The sequence below is a fragment of the Genypterus blacodes genome, unplaced genomic scaffold (genome assembly GCF_046128005.1).
Source record: "Genypterus blacodes isolate CSIRO-AG114 ecotype Tasmania unplaced genomic scaffold, CSIRO-AGI_Gbla_v1 ptg000015l_1, whole genome shotgun sequence".
Classification (NCBI taxonomy): Eukaryota; Metazoa; Chordata; class Actinopteri; order Ophidiiformes; family Ophidiidae; genus Genypterus; species Genypterus blacodes.
Genome location: NW_027466829.1, coordinates 5,795,001 through 5,815,000, shown reverse-complemented (window position 1 = coordinate 5,815,000; position 20,000 = coordinate 5,795,001). Strand labels below are relative to the sequence as shown.

Below are 20,000 nucleotides of genomic sequence, written 5' to 3'. Positions count from 1 at the left end.
AAGAGACACACACACACACACACACACACACACACACACACACACACACACACACACACTGTTTGATGTTTTCTCTCTTTGTTTTTGGCTTGAAGCTGTGGCGCTAAAACATTTATAGCTTCCTGTTTGGTGGAGATCATGATGGATTGAAACAAGAGAAAATGGATTAAAAGCTTAAAAAGATGGATGGAAACCCGTCTTGCAGCATAATAAACTTCTCTTATGTCCATATAGAGGGTTAACAAAACTACAAACATCACTTACATTGTGTCCTTTTTGATATTTGACCATAAATACACAATTAGGGGTGAACAGAATAATAGAAAATTATGGACAGGAAGGGATTCAAACGCTGGCGAGTGAGTTTATGGGTCTAGAAAGAGTTTGGAGCGTCCAGAGGCGACTGTTGTTGGATATCGCCACGTCGTTTGGCAGCTGGCGGCGTTTCCCCTCCAGCAGTATCGGAGGTGTGGCCGGGGCGGCGCGGCTGGAGAAACTGGGCCCCGGCCGTTAACGCAAGCAAGTCGGGTGAGAGCGTAGCAGAGCGACGCAGAGGGTGTGGTGGCGTTTCACAGAGAAACAATCACAGGAATGTTTCTGATGGCGACAAAGCAAAGCCTAAACTGTTCCCATTCTCTGCATTTAACCTGCAGCCGACACTAAAGGACTCATTCTTGTCAGCTGCTACTCGCCGACAATGGTGGGTACAATGGCGGCGCGTGAGTAAACATCAGGATAATGCAGATATGGAAGAATGGTTTTTAATATTGAGGAAAACCAGCATGTTAGTCAGGACGACATCGTTTCCTGCAACACAGCTTTGACCCACATACACCTGCCTAACTGATCTATATCTGTGTTTGTGTGTGTGTGTGTGTGTGTGTGTGTGTGTGTGTGTGTGTGTGTGTGTGTGTGTGTGTGTGTGTGTGTGTGTGTGTGTGTGTCTTACCAAATCCAAGGGCCCGAAGAGAAAGTGCACCAACTCAGACGCGCTGGGATTCTGTATGTGCTTCTTCAGTTTGGCCTGCAGGGGGAGCAGTGACAGAAACAAAACAGGGGGTGAGTTGTGTGGCGGCAGCAGAGCGACTTTAAGGCGGCAGAGGGAGTTTAAGGCGGCGCGGCGTCTCACCAAGAGGTTAAGGGCCAGCTTGAGTTTCTGCAGGCTGTCGATGAACTCTGCCTCAGTGGGGGGTTTGGCTCGCAGGGTCAGCATGCCCTCTGCAGACAAGCACATCACACCAGCAGCAATGACCACACACGGCCGCCACGGTTACCACACACAGCCCCCCCCACCCCACGCCCCAACACACACACACACACGCATGGTCGTCACTTTTTTGGCCAAGCTGCACAGTCACACAAAAGGATCCTGCTTAATGCAAATGTTGGTGTTGAAGCTGTGTTAAAGTTGTAAACAGGCTTTGCGGCGTGTAAAAGTGGGCGCCGCAGTGAGGATGAGTTAATAAACAGCTTTGAACATGAAACACTGTGCCTTGGCCCAGAAAGTAATAACCTGAGAAAGAGCACAGTCAGGTTTACTCAACCTTCTCTGGGCCGCGACCCAAAAGCTCCTGATGATTCTCATGACCCCAGCAATTAAAGCTGGTCAGCTGATTTTCTGAGCTGTTGTTACAATCAGTTGTGTTGACATGAGCGTGGATGGATCGACCTTCATCACACAGAGCTCCATGACTTTAAAACCTAAACTAGACAGACCAGACTCCATCCTTAGATAAGTGAAACCACCGAAATACAAACCTTACAAAAGACACATCCTCATAGTTTGATACTTCATTTATAAGAAATCTGAATCAGGAGGATGTTTACTCTGACATTTGAATAGAAACCAAACCGCATGGCATTCTTCCTCTGTGCTTTAGTCCTGATGTAAGCGATATGTAAGTGTGGCCTACAGATGACCTCGCACACAGTTACCACGGTGACACACATCTAACCTCTAGTCTGTGGAATTAGAAGGCATCAACACTTCATATGAATCATTTTCCTTTCATAGAAACAACATCTTTGGAAATTCCAAGATGTTTCTTTTTCCCATGACTCCTGCGGGGTTTCCATCCCCGTATGAACTCTCTCTCTTCTCTCTTACGGCCTCATCTGAACTCAAAGTAAACATCTCTGCTCGGCTCTACAGGTCTTGACCCCAAAAGGTTGAGAAACTGTAAACAGGAGTTACATCATTTTCAGCACATCTGTCTCTGTGTTCCTTCAGGGTTAAGCTGGTGTAGATACTCATCCAGATGCTCCAGATGTGTTGAAAAGGACAACACGTTACGCAGAGGAACCTCACATGTTCACATCACAATACTGATGCAGCTTTGGGTGGTGCAACATTACTCAGCAGAGTGTTACAGTTATATTATTACTTTGCACAGGAGTAACTGCTGTTCAATGGCAGCGGGAAGATAAATGAAGAGTTTACTTGATTTGTTTTGTATCTTAAGCCAACATTACTACATCAATACTTCCCTTTCTATTACCACCTATTATTATTACCACCTTTATATCTTTACACAACATCGATCTAATTACTGTAATTATCAGAATAAACTGCAATGATGGCACAATAAATTTAAATCAGCAATTTTGTGGGGAGGTGATAAAACAGGAAGTCACTGCTGAGTCATGCCAGGCAGTAGAAAGTAATAATATGACCTCAGTAGTGAGTAATGAGTTGTAGTGTGTTACTAAGTTACTGCAGGCCTGAACTGAACACACACACACACACACATACGTCAATGGATAAGGGTCCCAGGCCACAGGACACAAAGAGACACAGACATGGCAGAGTGAGCAATATGGACATATTGCTGTATGGTTTATGCCACCACAGAAGAAGAAAGGGAGACAGACCTGCTGGTCCTTTCTTCTTATTCTTCTTACTCTTGTTGCGGTGGTTGAGCTGAGAAAAGGCCTCTGCTGCCTTCTGCAGCCGCGACACAAAGATCTCTATGTCATCCAGGGCACAGTTGAGGATTTGCTGAGAAGGAAACGTTGCAGTTTTGAGCATAAAGATTGTTGTTGTTGTTGTTGTTGTTGTTGTTGTGTATGTTGTGCTTTAATGTTCTGAGTCCCTGTAAACACTCACCACATCCTTCTCTATGCGCTGGGCCAGGTTTTCATGAGACTCTCCATCATTCTGTACCGAGTTTCGTCTGTCTACATCTAAAATGAAGAAACAATAACGATAAATACAGAACCACAGGGATCTAAACGCCTTTAGACTGCAGGTATGTTGACTCTCACTATGCGTGCTTGTGGCGGCCACTCGGCTCCTGGGGTTAGGGGTGGGCGCCTTAGCAGAGGGCGGGGGGAGGATGGTCTCCCTGTGTCGCTTCATCTTCTCCTGATTCATCCTGGAGGAGGAGGAGGAGGAAGAAGATTTGAGACACTCCGCGCCAGAACATCGAGTTAACACGCAGTTAAACGCAAGTCAGTGTCCCCTTTCTCACTTTAGCGTCTGGAGTCTCATCTTCTTCCCGTGCTTGTTGTCTCCGATGGCACTGTCCACGTCTTCATGAACCATCTCAGCCTGAGTGACAGAGAGAGAGAGAGACAGAGAGAGAGAGAGGACATGATTCAGATTCAGATCCAGATTCATACAGCTGAGAGCGACAGGTCACTGAGCGGCGAGTCTCACCTCCACCTCGTCACAGTGGAAGAAGTGGATGTCGGGTTTGTGCTGCTCGTTGTCCTGGCACACCAGCAGCAGCACGGAGGAGTAACGCGTCTGGTTCAGCACCGTCTGGCACAGGTGGATGGTGGAAACGGGGAAGTTCTCTAACTCCTCCTACAGGAACACAGCAGAGGATTAGAGCGACGTCATCTCAATCACACTACAGAGCCGGCTGAAATGTCTTATTTCAGGTCTAATAGTTTGTGTTTTTCATTAGAGTGAGTCACAATAACCATCTGATTTTGAGTCATATTTCTTCCTGTCACCTCCTGCACAGTTATCAGCTTTTTGAGTCAAACATTAATGTCAGCAGAGTCGGTCTGAGAGATTAGACGGGTCGATGCCTGAGAGAGGTCGCACTGTTTACTTTCATTCCTCACATGTTTGACTACTGCAGATAAGTGAGTGTGTGTGTGTGTGTGTGTGTGTGTGTGTGTGTGTGTGTGTGTGTGTGTGTGTGTGTGTGTGCCATACCTGTGTGTCGCAGTCCAGCAGCCTCACCGCCTTGTCGGTGACCTGCAGGAGCATTTCCTGAGTCCAGATCTTGTCTTTTGAATCCAGGAGGACCAGTTTCCTGATGGCGTCGTCCACCGTGATGATGGACTCTGTCTTATCCATGATGAAGGTGGAGAGATGCTGCCGAACAGAAACAGGTTGTTGTGGGTAGTTTAGATAAATGTATCAGTTTAGATCATCGCAATCTTATCAGTGATTATGATTATAAACGATTAGAGGCTGGAGCTCAGTGATGAAAGTGAAACACAACACTGCAACTCTACCACAATGTTGATGACACAACACAACCTGTAACTATGTCCACAAAGTTCCAGTATGTCAGGACAATAAACCTCCAGAGCTTCCTTGAGGTGTGTATCCCTCATCACCATGGAGACCTGGTCAGCCGTGTTATTATCACTTTGATGGCAGATGATAAAAAACAAACTGGGGTTTCTCCCCGGGTTTGGAGTTAGCAGGCGACTTCCTGCTAAGTGGGGACCTTATCTAAGTATGTGAGGTATGTTCTAACGTCAAGTCTGCTTTTTATTTACTTGGCTAAAACATGCAAAAGCAGCACTCTGGCCCGGTGAACAATGGGCTGCAGTGAGGACAGAGAGGTGCAGGGAAATCTGATCTGACTTTGATTGCTCTGCGTGTGCTGCTATTATCTGCCATTATCTGTTTCTGCGTGATAACAGGGAGGCATTTAAACCTGAGTCCTGCCCACGCTAAACGCAGGACAGAGTTCAACACCGTCCCTCTCACACAGTGTGTCACGGCAACACTTATCACGCAATCAAAGCATTAACTTTGTGTAATCTTCGAAGTAGAGAGAACAAGACGATGTGACGTTCAAGAACTCGGCTTTTAACACTTCTACATATAAAAACTCAACGATGCTATTTGTAAACAGCATTTTTCAGTATTTCCAATGTTTACAGTAGTGAGGGAAGGTGTGTTAGTTATAAGATTTTAATATGAACTCACTGATTTTACTGAATAAGTCTGAGATAAGTTCACATCCGTCACAAAAAGGTTTGAATGACATATTCATATATTCATATTTAAATCAACAGGTCACAGTGTGAAGTGTGCACAGTGTCATGAGATTCTTTAGATTTAATAAATGTTAATTATGTGTATTTAATTGAGTACAAATGATCTGATGGGGTTTTGTTTTCTCCAGGCTTTCTATTTATTCCATTATTATGTTTTAATTAACTGGTCATTTTAAAACAGTCTATAAAGGATGGTTTGTAAGTTTTGTTCCTGTGGGAAACAGAAACAGAGCGTGAGAGTGTCTTACCTCCACATGATACTGCGACGTCTCGTGCATGATGAAGTTGGAGTTGGAGTATTTCTTCCTCTGTTCTGTTTGTGAGATAACAAAGACAAAGAGACATGAACGGGAAATCCACAGTGTGTTCCAGTTAAATCCTCTGTAAACAAGCAGGGGTGCCACTGACCTAAAGCCCACATGTTGAGTCTGTATGTGTGTGTGTGTGTGTGTGTGTAGGTGTGTGGCAGCCGACTGATCTGTGAGGTGAAGGCGCTGCCTGTAACGTGCAGACTGGCAGGAGCAGCGTGAGCGAGAAGAGCAATAAGGAAGTGATGAGAACAGACAGACAGACAGGCAGATAGACAGACAGACGGGATGTTGTGAGGGTATTCATCCAGAGCTCCAGCGATTAGAGCCGATATCGTCCCTGCGCACAATGTGTCGCATGTGGAACATCTGACATGCTTTGGTATCTTCCAGCACAATCTTTAGTTCACACCGGAGAGGCAGGCGACATGCAAACACACACACACACACACACACACACACACACCTCTGCAGGGTTAATCATTACATCTCATATCAAAGCCTCTCTGACCTCATATCATGTTGGCAAAAAGCTTTTTTTTTGTTCTATCCACGGCACAGATTTGCCTCAAGGGTCAAAGTTCAGTGACCACATTTGCAAAGTGCTCAGTCAGTCGTAAACACTCTTTCCTCATTGTTAGTCACTTTTATGCTTGTTAGTTTTACAGGGACATTGATCAAGGTCAATAGATCTTTGCTGACGGTACTGTAAATAAGCGTTTGCGTACCACTAATGGGCCGTGTCACTCAGGTTGGACTCTTGGAGAGGAGAGGCAGTGTGTCTGTTGTCCAGGTGAACAGTCAGCAGGTAAGAATCAGAGGTAAATGAGAGCTTGTTCCCATCAACGCCACTGCCAGAGCTCATATCAGATCGCTATCTGTCCCCCACCCAACAGAGTCAACACGCAGCTCTGTGTGTCGCTCTGTGTCCCTCTGCCTGCCCAACCAAACTGTGTCAAGGACCGAAGCAGCACATTCCAGCCTCAGATGACTCCTTTCTCATGTGTTTCCCTCCGTACTTTATGACATTAGACGTATAAATGAGGACTGAAGCGGCGCCTCTCTGCCCTCACTCTACAACACGACGCGCGCCTTCGTCATTCCTGATTCCGCCATTTCCTTTGGGCCCCTTCCCTCCCTGCAGGGGCGAGCCGGGCGTCAGGTGTCTGCGTGAAAGTCGAGCCGGCTTCATGTCTTATTGATGACTCACATTTACGCCAATCAATTCACGGCCTCGCCATGGCTCCTGCAATAAGAGCCACTTAGCAGGCAGATGGGCTCTGAACACGGAGACCAGGCACACACATGGATCTGTCTCTGATCAATCAGACAATCTAAACAGATCCACACCCACACACACACACATACCTGCTCCTTACACACACATGAAGGCACCTCTCATATTTGAACTCCATTCAGAAGCAAGCATGTATTCTTAATGTCTTAATCACGTTTGATAATAAAGGCGGCGCATTAAGATTCTGGACGAGACAAAGAGAATTCCAACCCTAAAGCAATTTCTCTCATTTTTCTTAGGTTCACATCACAATTTGTTGATCGAGGACAATAACATCTGGGAGATTTGGAGGAAGCTGCTGGCTGCTCAGGTTCCAGGGAAGGTGAGTCTGGTGTGTGTGTGCTGCTTATGGCCCCTAACTCTCCTCTCCAGTCTAAAGGTGATAAAGACCTGCAGCTGGATTTGCATCGATGTTCTGTTGTTCTGCCGCACTGTTGCTGAGTTTTGCATTTGAGAGATGAAGCCGTGACTTTTCCTCTTCATTCTCTGCCTGTTTATTTAGTATTAAAGCCCAAATGCCCGGACTCTGTGGTCCACTCTGGTCTCTACTCAGAGGACAGACATATTGCTTCCCAGCCGTCCTGCGGTGAGAAGGTAGCGGTGACCATCTGCCACACAGGATGGGTGGAAAATCACACAGCCTCATCTCACAGACAGCGGGGTGTTTCACAGAGATCACACCAGAGGGTTCAGTAACTCTCTGTCATGTGGATATTTGGATGACTTAGAGCACAGAAATGTTTCACAGACACATAAAGCCTCCAGTCAGATGGCTGAGGAACATTCTGCATCCCTGGAATGTCATCATCTGTCACTCTGAATCTGGATCGGTGCCGCTCGTCCTCTCATATGTTCCTGTAGGTTTGTGTTCAGGCGTATAAATATGCTGTACAATGCTCCTCTATGTTGTGTGTGTGTGTGTGTGTGTGTGTGTGTGTGTGGAAGGAGGTGCAGGCAGGGACCAGTGAGCTCACGCCTGAGGCAGCTGAGGGAGGACCAAACGTGAGAGAGAGGCAGAGTCCGCCTCTTCCTCTCCGCCTCTCAATGCTTCTTTTATTCACCTGCGACACACACACACGAGCATCCCCACCCTGTTCCAACCACTGAGTGAAAACAGGCACGCCCTGCACATTACAGTCCCCAAACACACCCTGGCACAAAGTATGCCACAGCCAAGTACAGCAAGTGTCAAGTCACAACTCGACCGCCCAGATTAACTAATAAAGACGCTAATGACTTCACCATGGCAACCGGCTCGACTGTGTTGATAGAGAAGCAGACACACACACAGAATACAAAGACAAAACGGACGCAAACACAACAACTCAGATAAACAGTGCCAGTGTGGTGTGCAGGCCCGGCACAAACTCTACAGGGGCCCCGGCCCGGCCTCCCCCCTGGCCCCCCCCGACCCCATTCCGCCCCCTCCATATGTAGGAGTCAGCAGTCTGAGCAGGATGCGGCCCCTGGCTGGGACCTTGGCCCCCGCTTATCAGTGTGTGCAGAGCAGAGGATTATGATCGTCATGCAAGGCTGAATGGTCATCGCATCATAGCACAGTGAGTGAGAGCGCTGCGTTTCCTGTCCCAAGTCCATTTGCCTAACAAACTCAGTTATAGTGCTGCTGACACATGGGAGCCTCACAGCTTTAACACTCTCAGCCTGTCAGGTAACTGATTATGGAAATAAGATGGAACAATCAGGAAGAACACACAAAGTAAACAAGCCAGTCAAAGCTGCACAGATATATATCACAGATCACATCACAGAAAGAGCTGCAGGTGTGTGACTCCTCTCTCTCTCCACTCTTCTCTTACCGTAGAGGGCCTTGGCGCTGATCTTGCTGTCCGATCTGGCCACTCCACTGCAATGACAAGAAGAAGAGGAGAGCGGTTTACGCTGTGCACCCTTCATCTTCTCCCTGTCTGTCTCAAACCCTCTGCAAGTCCCACAATGTCACTGTCTCATCAATAACAAGCACACAAACACACACACACACACACACACAGGAGCAGGAGCAGGAGTGATATACGGGCTGAGTCCTAGCAGGCTGGCCGGGACTGGGGGAGATTAGCCTGAGATTCAAAGCATATGGACCAGTCAGGGTGAGAGAGAGAGAGAGAGAGAGAGAGAGAGAGAGAGAGAGAGAGAGAGAGAGAGAGAGAGAGAGAGAGAGAGAGAGAGAGAGAGAGAGAGAGAGAGAGAGAGAGAGAGAGAGAGAGAGAGAGAGAGGGGGAGAGCGAGGAGGGGGGTTAGGAAGAGGGACTGGAGCCAGGAACCCAGGCAAAGCAAACAGTTCTCAACAGAGCTGCTCTGTGCCTGAGGTCCCTGACCCACAGGCAACTCTCACACACACACACACGCACACACACTGTGTTAGTGATTCTCCTGCGTCTGTGCGACAGTAACCGGGGATGTGGCCCTGTTACCTAACCCACAGAAAGGTAAACAGGTGTGAGGGGGCAGGAATGTGTGTGTGTTTGTGTGTGTGTGTGTGTGTGCGACACTCACTTGGCCTGCCTCGACTGAGGTCCCTGGATACTCATGATTTAAGACATCCACCTGCCAGGGAGAGATAGAGCGGGTGAGAATGTGACGAGAGACAGAGAGAGGGTGTGTGTGTGTGTGTGTGTGTGTGTGTGTGTGGGCGGGACGGGTGAAAGAGACATTTTTCACCCAAACAACAAACACAAATGGAAGTCAATCAGATATCACACAGTGGTGCTGCTTGAGAGACAGATTTAAAAATAGACGTTGTTGTTTTTACTCTTCACCTTAATGACATCAGCGTCCACAATTAAGCCTCTTAAACGTTAAAGTCTAAATATAGTTTATAGAGAGGATAAAGCTTCTGCTCCGTCTGATTCAGCTGCAGCGACTTCATTGTACATTTTAATATCACAATGTTGATTTACATTTTGGTGAATTGGATCATCTTAAGTCATAAAGCTGTGTGTGTGTTTATGTGTGTGTTAAGAGAATCCAGGTCAGAGCAGAGTAAAGTGGGGCACAGACGCAGGTGCAGGTGTGTGTCCTGTGCTGCAGCCCAGTCTGGGGACAGCTCTGGGACAAAAGAGAAGACAGCAGGTGGATGAAGCTCTGTGTAATGAGAGCCGCTCTGCCGATAACTGCGTCTGTGCACCGAGCTGCATTTCATTCATCAGGATGTGTTCTGGACCCAGCAAACCAAAGTGTAACTGAGAGCTGCAGCTACAGTCGGTTGGAGAGATTAAGAAACTGAGACAAACAAACGTTTTCCCACACATCGTCCCCCTCCCAGACCGTAGAGTCGCACTAATGAAGTTATGTAAGACACAAGCCAAGGCTCCAGGCGTCTCGGTGCGTAACGCCGCACCATAACGGCCTCTCACACAACATCAGCAGGATCAGTTTGCTTTCCTTGACGATGACTTAAGTGTCTTATCGTTCCTTGAAATATAAGTGCTGATAAGGGTTTGAGAGTCCATAGCTTAAGTGTCCGGTGTTTAACTTTGACCCCTGTCTAATCACCTTTTACCTGAGGTGAACTTTAGACACCAAAGAGCCATGTCTCTCTTTAAGGATGGCATGAAGTTTGTATTATTGATTGTCACGGAGAGTTTAGATCCTGTGTCAACGGCGAGAGGAAGAGCTGTGAGAGAACAACCCAAACTCTGAGACGCTGACCTCTCTTTGTCTCTTTGGGACGCACGCAGTCACAGTCACAGCTCCGTTCTGTTCCATTTGTGACAGTCACAGGTTTGGTTAGTGGCTCTTATCATAAACAGATCATAAACTCAATCCTGCCCAGTTGATAATCTAATGCTCCTTTGATCTTCATCATAATCTGAAGATGAGCTCTCCTATCAAATGAGATGTCATCAACTTTCATAGCCAGGACCAAAGTCACAGTTACATCATCTCATTATGATACACAGATACTTGATATGCTTTGATTAAGGCGGCGCCACAGGCAAACACACTCGTTCTGCTCTGTGTGCCCTGTTTGTAGGCCAAGCCACAAAAAGTTAGCTAACAAAACAAAAGACGCAACAAAAACAGCGGTCGGATACAGAGGAGTCGTATTTACTTCAGTCAGTCAAGCCTGCACAAGAGGTCGACTTCCTCTTTCTGCTCTTATCTCTGTGGTCATCTTCTCTCCACGCTATTGTTCGCCTCCCTGGCCGGGCGCCAGGTTTCAGGAGCGAGGTGAAGCTGGGGCAGGGCAGGTTAGGTGTCGTGTGTTGTGATCCCACTGCACACCTCTTTGCTACACAAGCCCAGCTGCTTATTGTTCAATAACAAACCCCTTTATTCAAACGCAATTACGGCCTCACAATGACTCTAATCAAAGTAAACCAGTGAGCAGGATTTGAATATGAACAGCTTCTGATTTATTCTGGAGTGTTTTGATTGTCATATTCAGTGGAATGAGGTTAGACGAGTGTTGTAGTTTCTGTGTTCACGCCGCTCACGAGACGTTGGAGTGCGTCTGCTGTGACGTTACAGCGATCAGACTCACGGCTCAGACCAGACATCAATCATCTCTACTCTTAAAGATCTGTTTTCGCTTTCTCTAATATCATTTTGAAAGTGAAAGGCAGCATTTTGTCATTTCAGATCCTAGATTGTAACAAAAATAAATCCTCTTTTGATGAAACAAAGGCTCAATCTTTCAGTTGAATCATTGAATAATTAATAACTTTAAAATACAGAGCTGGAAATACTCTATATTACTACAAATAAATATGATATAAACACTATAAAAACACTATAATAGACTATATGCCTCCAAAGCAATATTACAATAACTGTGAGTACAAAGCCGCTCAGCAGGAGGTCTGACTCAGTAAACATCAGGAGCGTGTTTCAGGGACATGCGGTCCATCCATTGGCTGGATTGGATGACTCAGTGACTCAGTGGGACACACAGTAACACACACAGTAACACACCTGAGCTCAGACAAAGGTGCGTGACACAAAGCGGGAGTGGAACGCAAACAAGAATAATCATTATTGGCCGGCAACAGTAATGCTGAAATAGACTCAGCAGTGTTTGTACAAGTCTGAGTTCCATCTGCTGGGCCTGTTATTTATTTTAGCCAGGTTTTTAATAATATTGCATTAAACAAAAAGCCTTTCAGCCGGATCACAGGCGTTCAAACTGGTTTAACCTTGTTGCAGTGCAGAACCAGAGACAGTTTGGTTATTGCAATGAAACAAAAGGAGCTTGATGATGTGAACTTTACCCTGTGCTCCTGAATGAGCATTTGGGAAGCAATAACACTCATGTGAGTTTATGTATTTGGAGCCATCCATCCGTCTCATGGTGCTGTTATGACAGCTGATGTTGCTGTTTGCAGATTGATATGAGCAGCACCCGTGTGCAGCTTGAGTGCTTCCTCTGAATCAAGGCACTGAGAGGCAGCACAAGAAACCAGCTCAGGTTTCACCAACAAAATCCCAATTTGTCCACAATGGATTCATTTGACCCACGCTGGCAACAATGACTGAACTCCATGAAGAATATGAAGATGTGACTCTCTAATGTGAGCGCAGTAATGATCATGTAGCTGCTATGTTAATGCAGAATAAAGTCCATAATGAAGCCTCTCTGGAACCACACACACACACACACACACACACACACACACCACTCACATCTCAGCTCAGCCACTGTAATTAAGGCTGTGTGTGTGTGTGTTACATCAGACATAAACAGTGTGTTTCTCCTTTCAGTTGGACGGGATTTTCTGCTTGAATACAGCAGAACATAAGTCCATGTGAGCGACACACAGTTAGAACTGCTTTCTTCTTCACAGCTGAATTAGTACGAGCTTATAATGGGATTCACTCAACTGCACGGATGTGTTACAACAGAAGGAGAAGAACATCAACAATGTGAATGGGTTAGAAAGTCACATTCTCTAGTCACGTAATTAAACAACACATCATCATCATCATCATCATGAGCATCACACTGAGCCTTGTGCAGCTAATTGTATGTCACTTTAGAGAAGAGAAAGAAAGAAAGAAAGAAAGAAAGAAAGAAAGAAAGAAAGAAAGAAAGAAAGAAGGAAAGAAAGAAAGAAGGAAAGAAAGAAAGAAAGAAAAAGGAAACTCACGGTGTATTTTCGGACGTTGATGCTCAAAGTGACAAACTGAACCATCAGCCTGCCATCACAGCCTGCAGACAGACAGACAGACAGACGGATAGACAGACAGACAGACAAACAAATAAACTCCACACCGCAAAGCGTCGATATCGCCTTAAAGTCCTGGGGTGAAAAAATGAGGCTTCGGTATTCGGTTGCAGTCCGACACCGACGCGAGTTACCGGTGGTTCGCAAGACGCGGCGGCTCGTTCAGGTGAGCGACCGGAGCCTGTGCAGGTAACCCAAGCTGAGGGGAGGAGCCGCGGACACTCAGTGGGAGTGGGTGGGCTGCTGCTGCTGCTGCGGCTGGAGCTCTCGCGCATGGTGAGAGCACACACACACACACACACACACACACACACACACAGACACACAGCCACACACACACACACACACACACAGAATATCAACCCTTTTGTGCAAACACACTGAGGTTGAAATGCTGAGATGTGGTACAAACACACACACACACACACACACACACTCACACACACACACACACACACACACACACACACACACACACATATTTACATAGCAATAAAAATACATGTTTATACTTTATTGCTCTTGTTTAATTGAGACCAAACTAACTTTATTTAAAGCTTTTATTGACACAGGTTCAAAGGAGCCTCTGGTGTAAAGGAGCTGGATTCAACAAGGTGATTGAAAGAGGAGCAACAGTGTGGAACATTGCCCAGGTTTCAGTGTCAGTTCCTGGGAGGAAAGAGGACTCAGTGTCCAGCTTTAGTGTCGTCGTCAGTGTGTCCCTTCGCTGGTTGGGTGAAATGCACCTGTGCTCCGCTGCGTCCTCGCCTCCGCCACCGCCGCCACTCAGGCTGGGGCCGCAAGCAGAAACGGGGTTTGTTTGGAGGCCGGTTACTTTGGAAACCTTTGAGTTTGGTTTGATTATTAACTGCGGCTGTCAGGGCTGAGAAACGTCCTGATGAAGGGGGAACGTTCAGGTGTTACTGTTGATTTTAAGTTAAGAATAAAGCTTTAACCCTCAGTGCTGGTTTGACCTTGCAGTTAAAAGATAGAGGAGCTAAACTAAAAGCCTTAATTCCCAAGTGAGTACAGCTTTAATCCAACACTCTTGAGCCGTATGTCGTTCAGATCTGTGGTACTATAGAGCGGCTTGTACTACAACTGAAAGAATGTTATGGATTGGAGTGGAAAGTTGGAGGATTACATGCCTGACCTACTGTACTGTGTGTGCTCACTCTCATCTGAGCCCTCAAGGTCCTTCACTCACACTTCAGCTCATTACTGAAACACCTCTGCCCTCTACTGGAAAACAATGATTTCAAGCTTCATTACATAAAACTCTTCAGCCAAAATGAATAAATGGACCCAAAACAGAAAGCTTTGATCTTTAAAGAACAACATCTCTTATTTTGTCATAATACCTCGCCTTTATTTTTCCTACACATAATTCCTGTTTTGCAGAGAATGAGGAACGTTTTATTCTTCAACCAGCATCCACATGGATTTATGAACGTCTTACCGCCATCTGCATCATTCTGCATCCTTCAGAATAAGAGATCGGACGTGTTTCTCGGTTGTGTCTTGCGAGGAAAATGTGAGTGTGTGACGGCGCTGTAGGAGGTATACAGTAACACTTTGATGAATGCCACACACACATCAATAATTCACACCGGTCCCTAAGAACCAGAACTTATTTCATTGGAGAACAAAAGCACACACAAAAGGAGAACTCAGTGCAGCCAGGCCGTGCCAAACACAAGTATGAGACGCTAATTGCCTGGAAATATCTTGTCAATCAAAATAACTGATACATAAGCCGAGTGGAGCGGTCTCGCTACGTAATAATGAAGTGTGTGTCTGCATTTGACACCAGACATTGTCACATCATTTGTATAATTTATGCCGGCATATGACCTTGTCTAAATCGGGCCGTGGTGTTGAATAATCTAATAATGCGTCCGTGTGGTCAGCAGGTTTATTATTCAGTGGCTGTGATAACGAGCAGTGAGAGTGGAACGATCCGGGTGAAACCTTCGCCACAATGATGTAAGTAGGCCACTGGCACCCAGCAGGTGCAGACTGGTGATGGTGACGTCAACCTGGAAGCAGGGAGGACTGCTGGGGGCTGACGGCGTGACTCTTCACCCTGCCAGACTGACAGACTGATAGTATCATAGGCCTCCATCTCCACCGCACACTCACAGTAATCCACAGGGTCAAAGGTCATGGAATTGTCTTTGCATTTACATTTTTCCATTGCAATGTGCAGTAAGCAGCATATACAGCAAAGGCACAAGACACAATGTTGTGATTAAAATGCATTAAAATGTTCTCTTTCTTCTAAAAATGAAAATGGCCTAAAAGGAAGTGAAACGATATCCTCCTAATAAAATCTCGATCATCTCCTTTTAAGATGTCACAAAAATCAGATCGTAACTAGTTATCAAAAACTAATGTGATAAAATAAAACGGAATAAAACAGCAATTTGAAGTAACACCTACAAACTATTCAGCAAATTCCGGACAGCTACGGTCTGCAGAACCGAGCTTTTACCGTGAAAGTCACAGTGCGCGGAAACACGCCCCAACATCCGCTTCATCGTTTGAAGTCACAAAGACGCAACAAAACCCCGTTACTGTTATTCGCTACAGTGTAGTTTTGTTGATCAGATGTGTATTGTCTTTACACACTGGAGCGTCCATCTTCCTGATTCTTCCTTTAACTTTGATTCATGTTTTCCTCTCTTTTTCTTTGACATGTTCTAACCAAAGGAGATGAACGTCTCCATCTACTGGCTGGAAGGTGAACTACAACCACGGTAAAATCCATCAAAAATATTGTGAAAATTAAAGTAAGGCCATTTGATGAACAAAGTTTCTGCAATAAAACACAGAAATATGTCTTTAGAAAAACACCAACGCACATTTTAGTCCCTGTAATGATTTGTTATGGTATTTTGCTCTATTTATGTCATTATATGCCTCTATAACTCTGTAAATAGAGTTTAGTCCTCAGAGTGACACACACATATTCACACATACACATTCACAAAAATGTGTTATACGATTTAAATGCATCCAGAGAACTCACACACACATGCACACATACTCATACAGACAGACAGACACACACACACAGCTACTCACAGCCTTACATGACATGATAAAATATAGAATACCCAAATGAACTGCTGTAACACAGCCAGCTGTTTCATTGTCCCCTGCAGCCTCTGTCTGTTTCTCTTTCTTGCTTGTCCTCTGAAACAATCTGCATAGTGTGAAGTCTGAAAGAACGGAGGCGTTGTTTGGGGTGAATGGAGGAAAAGCATAAGAGGAGGGGGACGGAGAGAGAGAGAGATGCTCCAGCTGTGGGGGAACAAGACAACACAACAGCACCACACATGTGGGTGGGGTGGGGGTGGGGGTGTGTGGTGGGGGACGTCAAGGCTGCGGGGGCTGCACACAGTGGCATTGTTACAAGGGGGGGTGGGACGCAGCTGATAAGGTTGAGAGAAATGGATCATTCCTGCAAATGGTCCCCCTTGGGAAGCCTTGACACAAAACACTCCTGTTGCTGCTGCGTGTGTGTTTAAACTGGAGAGAGTCCTAACGGGCCCACAGAGTTCCCTTTAAACCACTTACACACACCACAGAGGAGCGTTTCAATCATGCTTTTACTGACAGCTGACCCCCGTTTGATAAATATGTCAACTTGGCATTGAGCCGTCAACTATCTGTGTGAGAAAGTAAAACAAACACAGATTAACTTCATATGCTGCATCTCTTCACTATAGGACCCAGTGGACCCTGTACTGGACCCCAGTACCTCAGTATGAGAACCACTGAGAACTCATAGGTGTGGATCAATATGTCTTATCTGTATTTGACAGCATCGTGTCTCCATTGACAGAATGTTCCCAAGGTGTCCTCTCCTCTCCTGCTGTGTTTGTGTTATTTAAGACAACATAAGGGACACAAATGTATTTAAAGAAGCAGTTTTAGTAAAAGAAAATATATTTATCCCCTTTAAATTATGTTTTATTCTACATGACGTGACACAATATGAGGTATATAAGACTTTAAAATACTTGTAAACATACTTAAGCAGTATTGGTTACCATAGATACAGAAACAGGGCATTGTGTGTTTTTGTGCGGCTCATCCCTCACCTGCGCCTCCTCAACTGCTCTCCTCCGACTCTCTGCTGCACAACGAGGGAGGGAGAGGAGGAAGAGACGGAGGAAGAGAAGGAGGAAGAGAAGCAGCTCCAGGGACTCAGAGTCGGGGAGGAAACTTTCACGCACAACAACATTTAAAGAAAAAAAAAAAAAAAAAAAAAGACTTGAGACTTTCCCGGTGTTTTCCTCTGGTGGTTGATGCTGGAGTGAGAGCGTGTGTGTGTGTGTATGAGCGCGTGTGTGTGTGTGTGAGTATGTGGCTGAGGGGCGCAGAGGAGAAGGTGCGCCTGAAGCTCAGATCCTCCGTTCATTAAAGAAAGTTACTTTATCACCGCGTCACTGAAGTTGATCCATTCTAGTTGAACAAGGCAAAGGTTTTGGATTTATGCGTCACGACGCGACTAGAAGAAGAGGAAGAAGAGGAGGAGGAGGAGGAGGAAGAAGAAGAAGTTTTGATCTGGATTCCGTGATGTTTGTGTGAAAGTTTTCCCCGATCCGAATAGATTCCGTTCGGACGTGGGGGGGAACGTTCATGGATTTTTTAAGTGGGACCCGCTAGGATGGACGTGGTAGATGAGACGGAAGCTCTACAGAGGTTCTTTGAAGGTAAGAACGAGACTTTTCTTTAAGATTTGTGTTGGAGATGCGCAGTGTTGAGATGTTTTACCCATAAAAGAGAAGTGTGTGAGGAGGCAGGTGGGTGACGTGTTCACTATCAGTTTGACTCCTAAAGAATTTGTTTTCATCTCATAAAAGGGACAAAAAAATGCTGAATGTGCGTGTGTGTGTGTGTGTGTGTGTGAGTGAGAGCTCTTCCACTGTTCCAGTTTTGCGGTGTGATGTCAGTAAACTTGTGTTAAACTACCATAACAACCCAAAGAACCCAGATTAATAACCTTTTAATAGCTTTAATGATATAATTTGTTATATTTAGAGATCATTTCGTGTCTCTGTTCACCTCTTCAAGTTTCTTTCTGTGGCTTTTTCGGCTTTAACAACAAAGTCAAAATGCAGGAGGGAGCAAAAGTGCTGCTGATGGGTAACAGATCAAGCAAAAAGGGGGAATCCTGAGGTGGAGGAAGGTGGGGTGAGAGTGGGAGTACTGGAGGAATTCAAGTCAAGATAAATGGTGTGTGTGTGTGTGTGTGTGTGTGTGTGTGTGTGTGTGTGTTTAAAGTGGGCTATGACTGTGGCACAAGGTGTGTGTGAAGACGGACACAGGCATGTTTGATATCAAGCAGTGATGGAAGAGTGTGTAGGGTTTAATCAGAGGTGAGTGGATGACAGCCAGGCAAACAAACACACACACACACACACACACACACACACACACACACACACACACACACACACACACACACACACATGCTGGGATATAAATTATGACCTTAACTCAAATTTAAGTAAACAATTAAAAATGAGCCTATAAATGAGTTTTGCTTGGTCCCAGTTTGACCAAATCATCAGAATAGATCAATCTTCTCTGTCTGGTAGTAAATCTCTCAGGTGGAGGTGTTGTTATAGATGTCGGTAGCACCGTTTGTTACGTTTGTTTTGAAGCTTTGTCACCTGGCTGTGATTAACAACCTCACTAAATCTCTACACGCTGTTAATTCAAAGTTCAGTGAGAAACCTCAAGTCAAGTGTCCAGGAGGAGTCAAGTGCACATGAAGACACACACGCTTGGTTTATGTATAATAAGTTATCTGTGCAGAGACTGAACACTTTATTATCGTATACACAGAGCGTTGACTCTGATATACACAGACATCCATGACTGTCAGGGGTTCCTTGCCATTCTGACAGGAATTTAGTGTGTTTACATTCTTGCTTTGGGAGTGCGAGAGATGTTCTTACTTTGGCTTTATTTCAGCCACTCTGCTTCCACTAAAATGTCAACTTGTCCAGGGGGAAGTGTACAGTAGGTGCTGCCTCCACTGTGTTGTTGGAGGAAATGGCGTAAACACGACAGAAGTCATCGCCAAAGTGCCTCGCCAAGCAAAGTGAGCGGTCAAGGGATATCAAACGCCAACGCAGGACTTCAAGATGGTGGACTTTGTGTCTTTGTGAGGCAGAAAAACAGAGTGATAGTGAGAAAGCAAGCAGGTCAGAGTGAGAGAGCCGTGAGCAAACCCAGAGGGCTCCAGCGATGAGGTCGTTAGTGCCTGGTGTGTGTGCATGCGGTTGTATAAAGAGGAGACACGGACACACAGTTACAGAGCTGGTTTGCTGAGGTTTGATCGGATTAGTGAAATATGTATACATGCAGCCTAATGCACGTCGCACATTCCTGGCATAGCCGCGCTGGCTGTTAAAACACAATGAGGTGAGGCTGCGGCTCGGCCTTCCTCGCTCTCTCCCTCTCCCTCCGACTCCATTAGAGTGACAGTGAGCAGACGGGCCCAGGAGGTGAGATAGTGCAGACTCAGGGTGGAGTGACACCGGCCTGTTGACCCTCTCTCTCTCTCTCTCTCTCTCTCTCTCTCTCTCTCTCTCTCTCTCTCGCTTACACTCGCTCAAACAAACAGTTACTCACACGCACGACACACGTTGACATTTACAACCTCTGTGTTTTCCTCCGTGTGTGTGTTCGGTTCGTCCTGATTGATCAACATGTTGTGAACCTTCTGTCACGCCGTCACTCAACACAACCAGGAAAGAGAAATTAGACAAAGAAACCAACCAACCATCAGAATCTGGAGGAGTGAATCGTTTCCAGACCTGTTGGGCCTTGGCGGAGGTTTAGTCGCTTCTAGTCACTTCTAGTTGCTTCTAGTTGCTGTTGTGTGTTCTGAATCGTCACTCACTAGACTCAACTTTAATTTGCAAAACTATAAAAACTTTA

The 20,000-nt window shown here is 45.8% G+C and overlaps 2 protein-coding genes across 4 annotated transcripts in view; one reads left to right on the top strand and one right to left on the bottom strand.

The window, feature by feature from the left end:
- The window catches only part of eps8l2 (EPS8 signaling adaptor L2), a 16,334-nt gene extending 3,118 nt beyond the window's left edge, over nucleotides 1–13,216 (bottom strand). Inside the window, exons 1-12 of one of the 2 annotated variants that reach the window (XM_076140754.1) lie at nucleotides 12,960–13,216; nucleotides 9,367–9,417; nucleotides 8,673–8,719; nucleotides 5,499–5,563; nucleotides 4,169–4,330; nucleotides 3,659–3,808; nucleotides 3,471–3,550; nucleotides 3,265–3,374; nucleotides 3,107–3,183; nucleotides 2,872–2,998; nucleotides 1,130–1,218; nucleotides 950–1,024 (exon numbers count right to left, since the gene is read on the bottom strand). In XM_076140754.1, the coding sequence (XP_075996869.1) occupies nucleotides 950–1,024; nucleotides 1,130–1,218; nucleotides 2,872–2,998; nucleotides 3,107–3,183; nucleotides 3,265–3,374; nucleotides 3,471–3,550; nucleotides 3,659–3,808; nucleotides 4,169–4,330; nucleotides 5,499–5,563; nucleotides 8,673–8,719; nucleotides 9,367–9,401 (1,017 nt within the window). In that variant the 5' untranslated portion in view covers nucleotides 9,402–9,417; nucleotides 12,960–13,216. Of the gene's footprint in view, nucleotides 1–949; nucleotides 1,025–1,129; nucleotides 1,219–2,871; nucleotides 2,999–3,106; nucleotides 3,184–3,264; nucleotides 3,375–3,470; nucleotides 3,551–3,658; nucleotides 3,809–4,168; nucleotides 4,331–5,498; nucleotides 5,564–8,672; nucleotides 8,962–9,366; nucleotides 9,418–12,959 lie in introns of those variants that run through there. The other variant, XM_076140753.1, reaches the window with a different exon arrangement.
- Nucleotides 13,217–17,331: 4,115 nt separating this feature from the next.
- Nucleotides 17,332–20,000, top strand: part of myrf (myelin regulatory factor) — a 17,546-nt gene continuing 14,877 nt past the window's right edge. For both annotated transcript variants that reach the window (XM_076140710.1, XM_076140709.1), the window contains exon 1: nucleotides 17,332–17,761. In XM_076140710.1, the coding sequence (XP_075996825.1) occupies nucleotides 17,716–17,761 (46 nt within the window). In that variant the 5' untranslated portion in view covers nucleotides 17,332–17,715. The remainder of the gene's footprint in view (nucleotides 17,762–20,000) is intronic.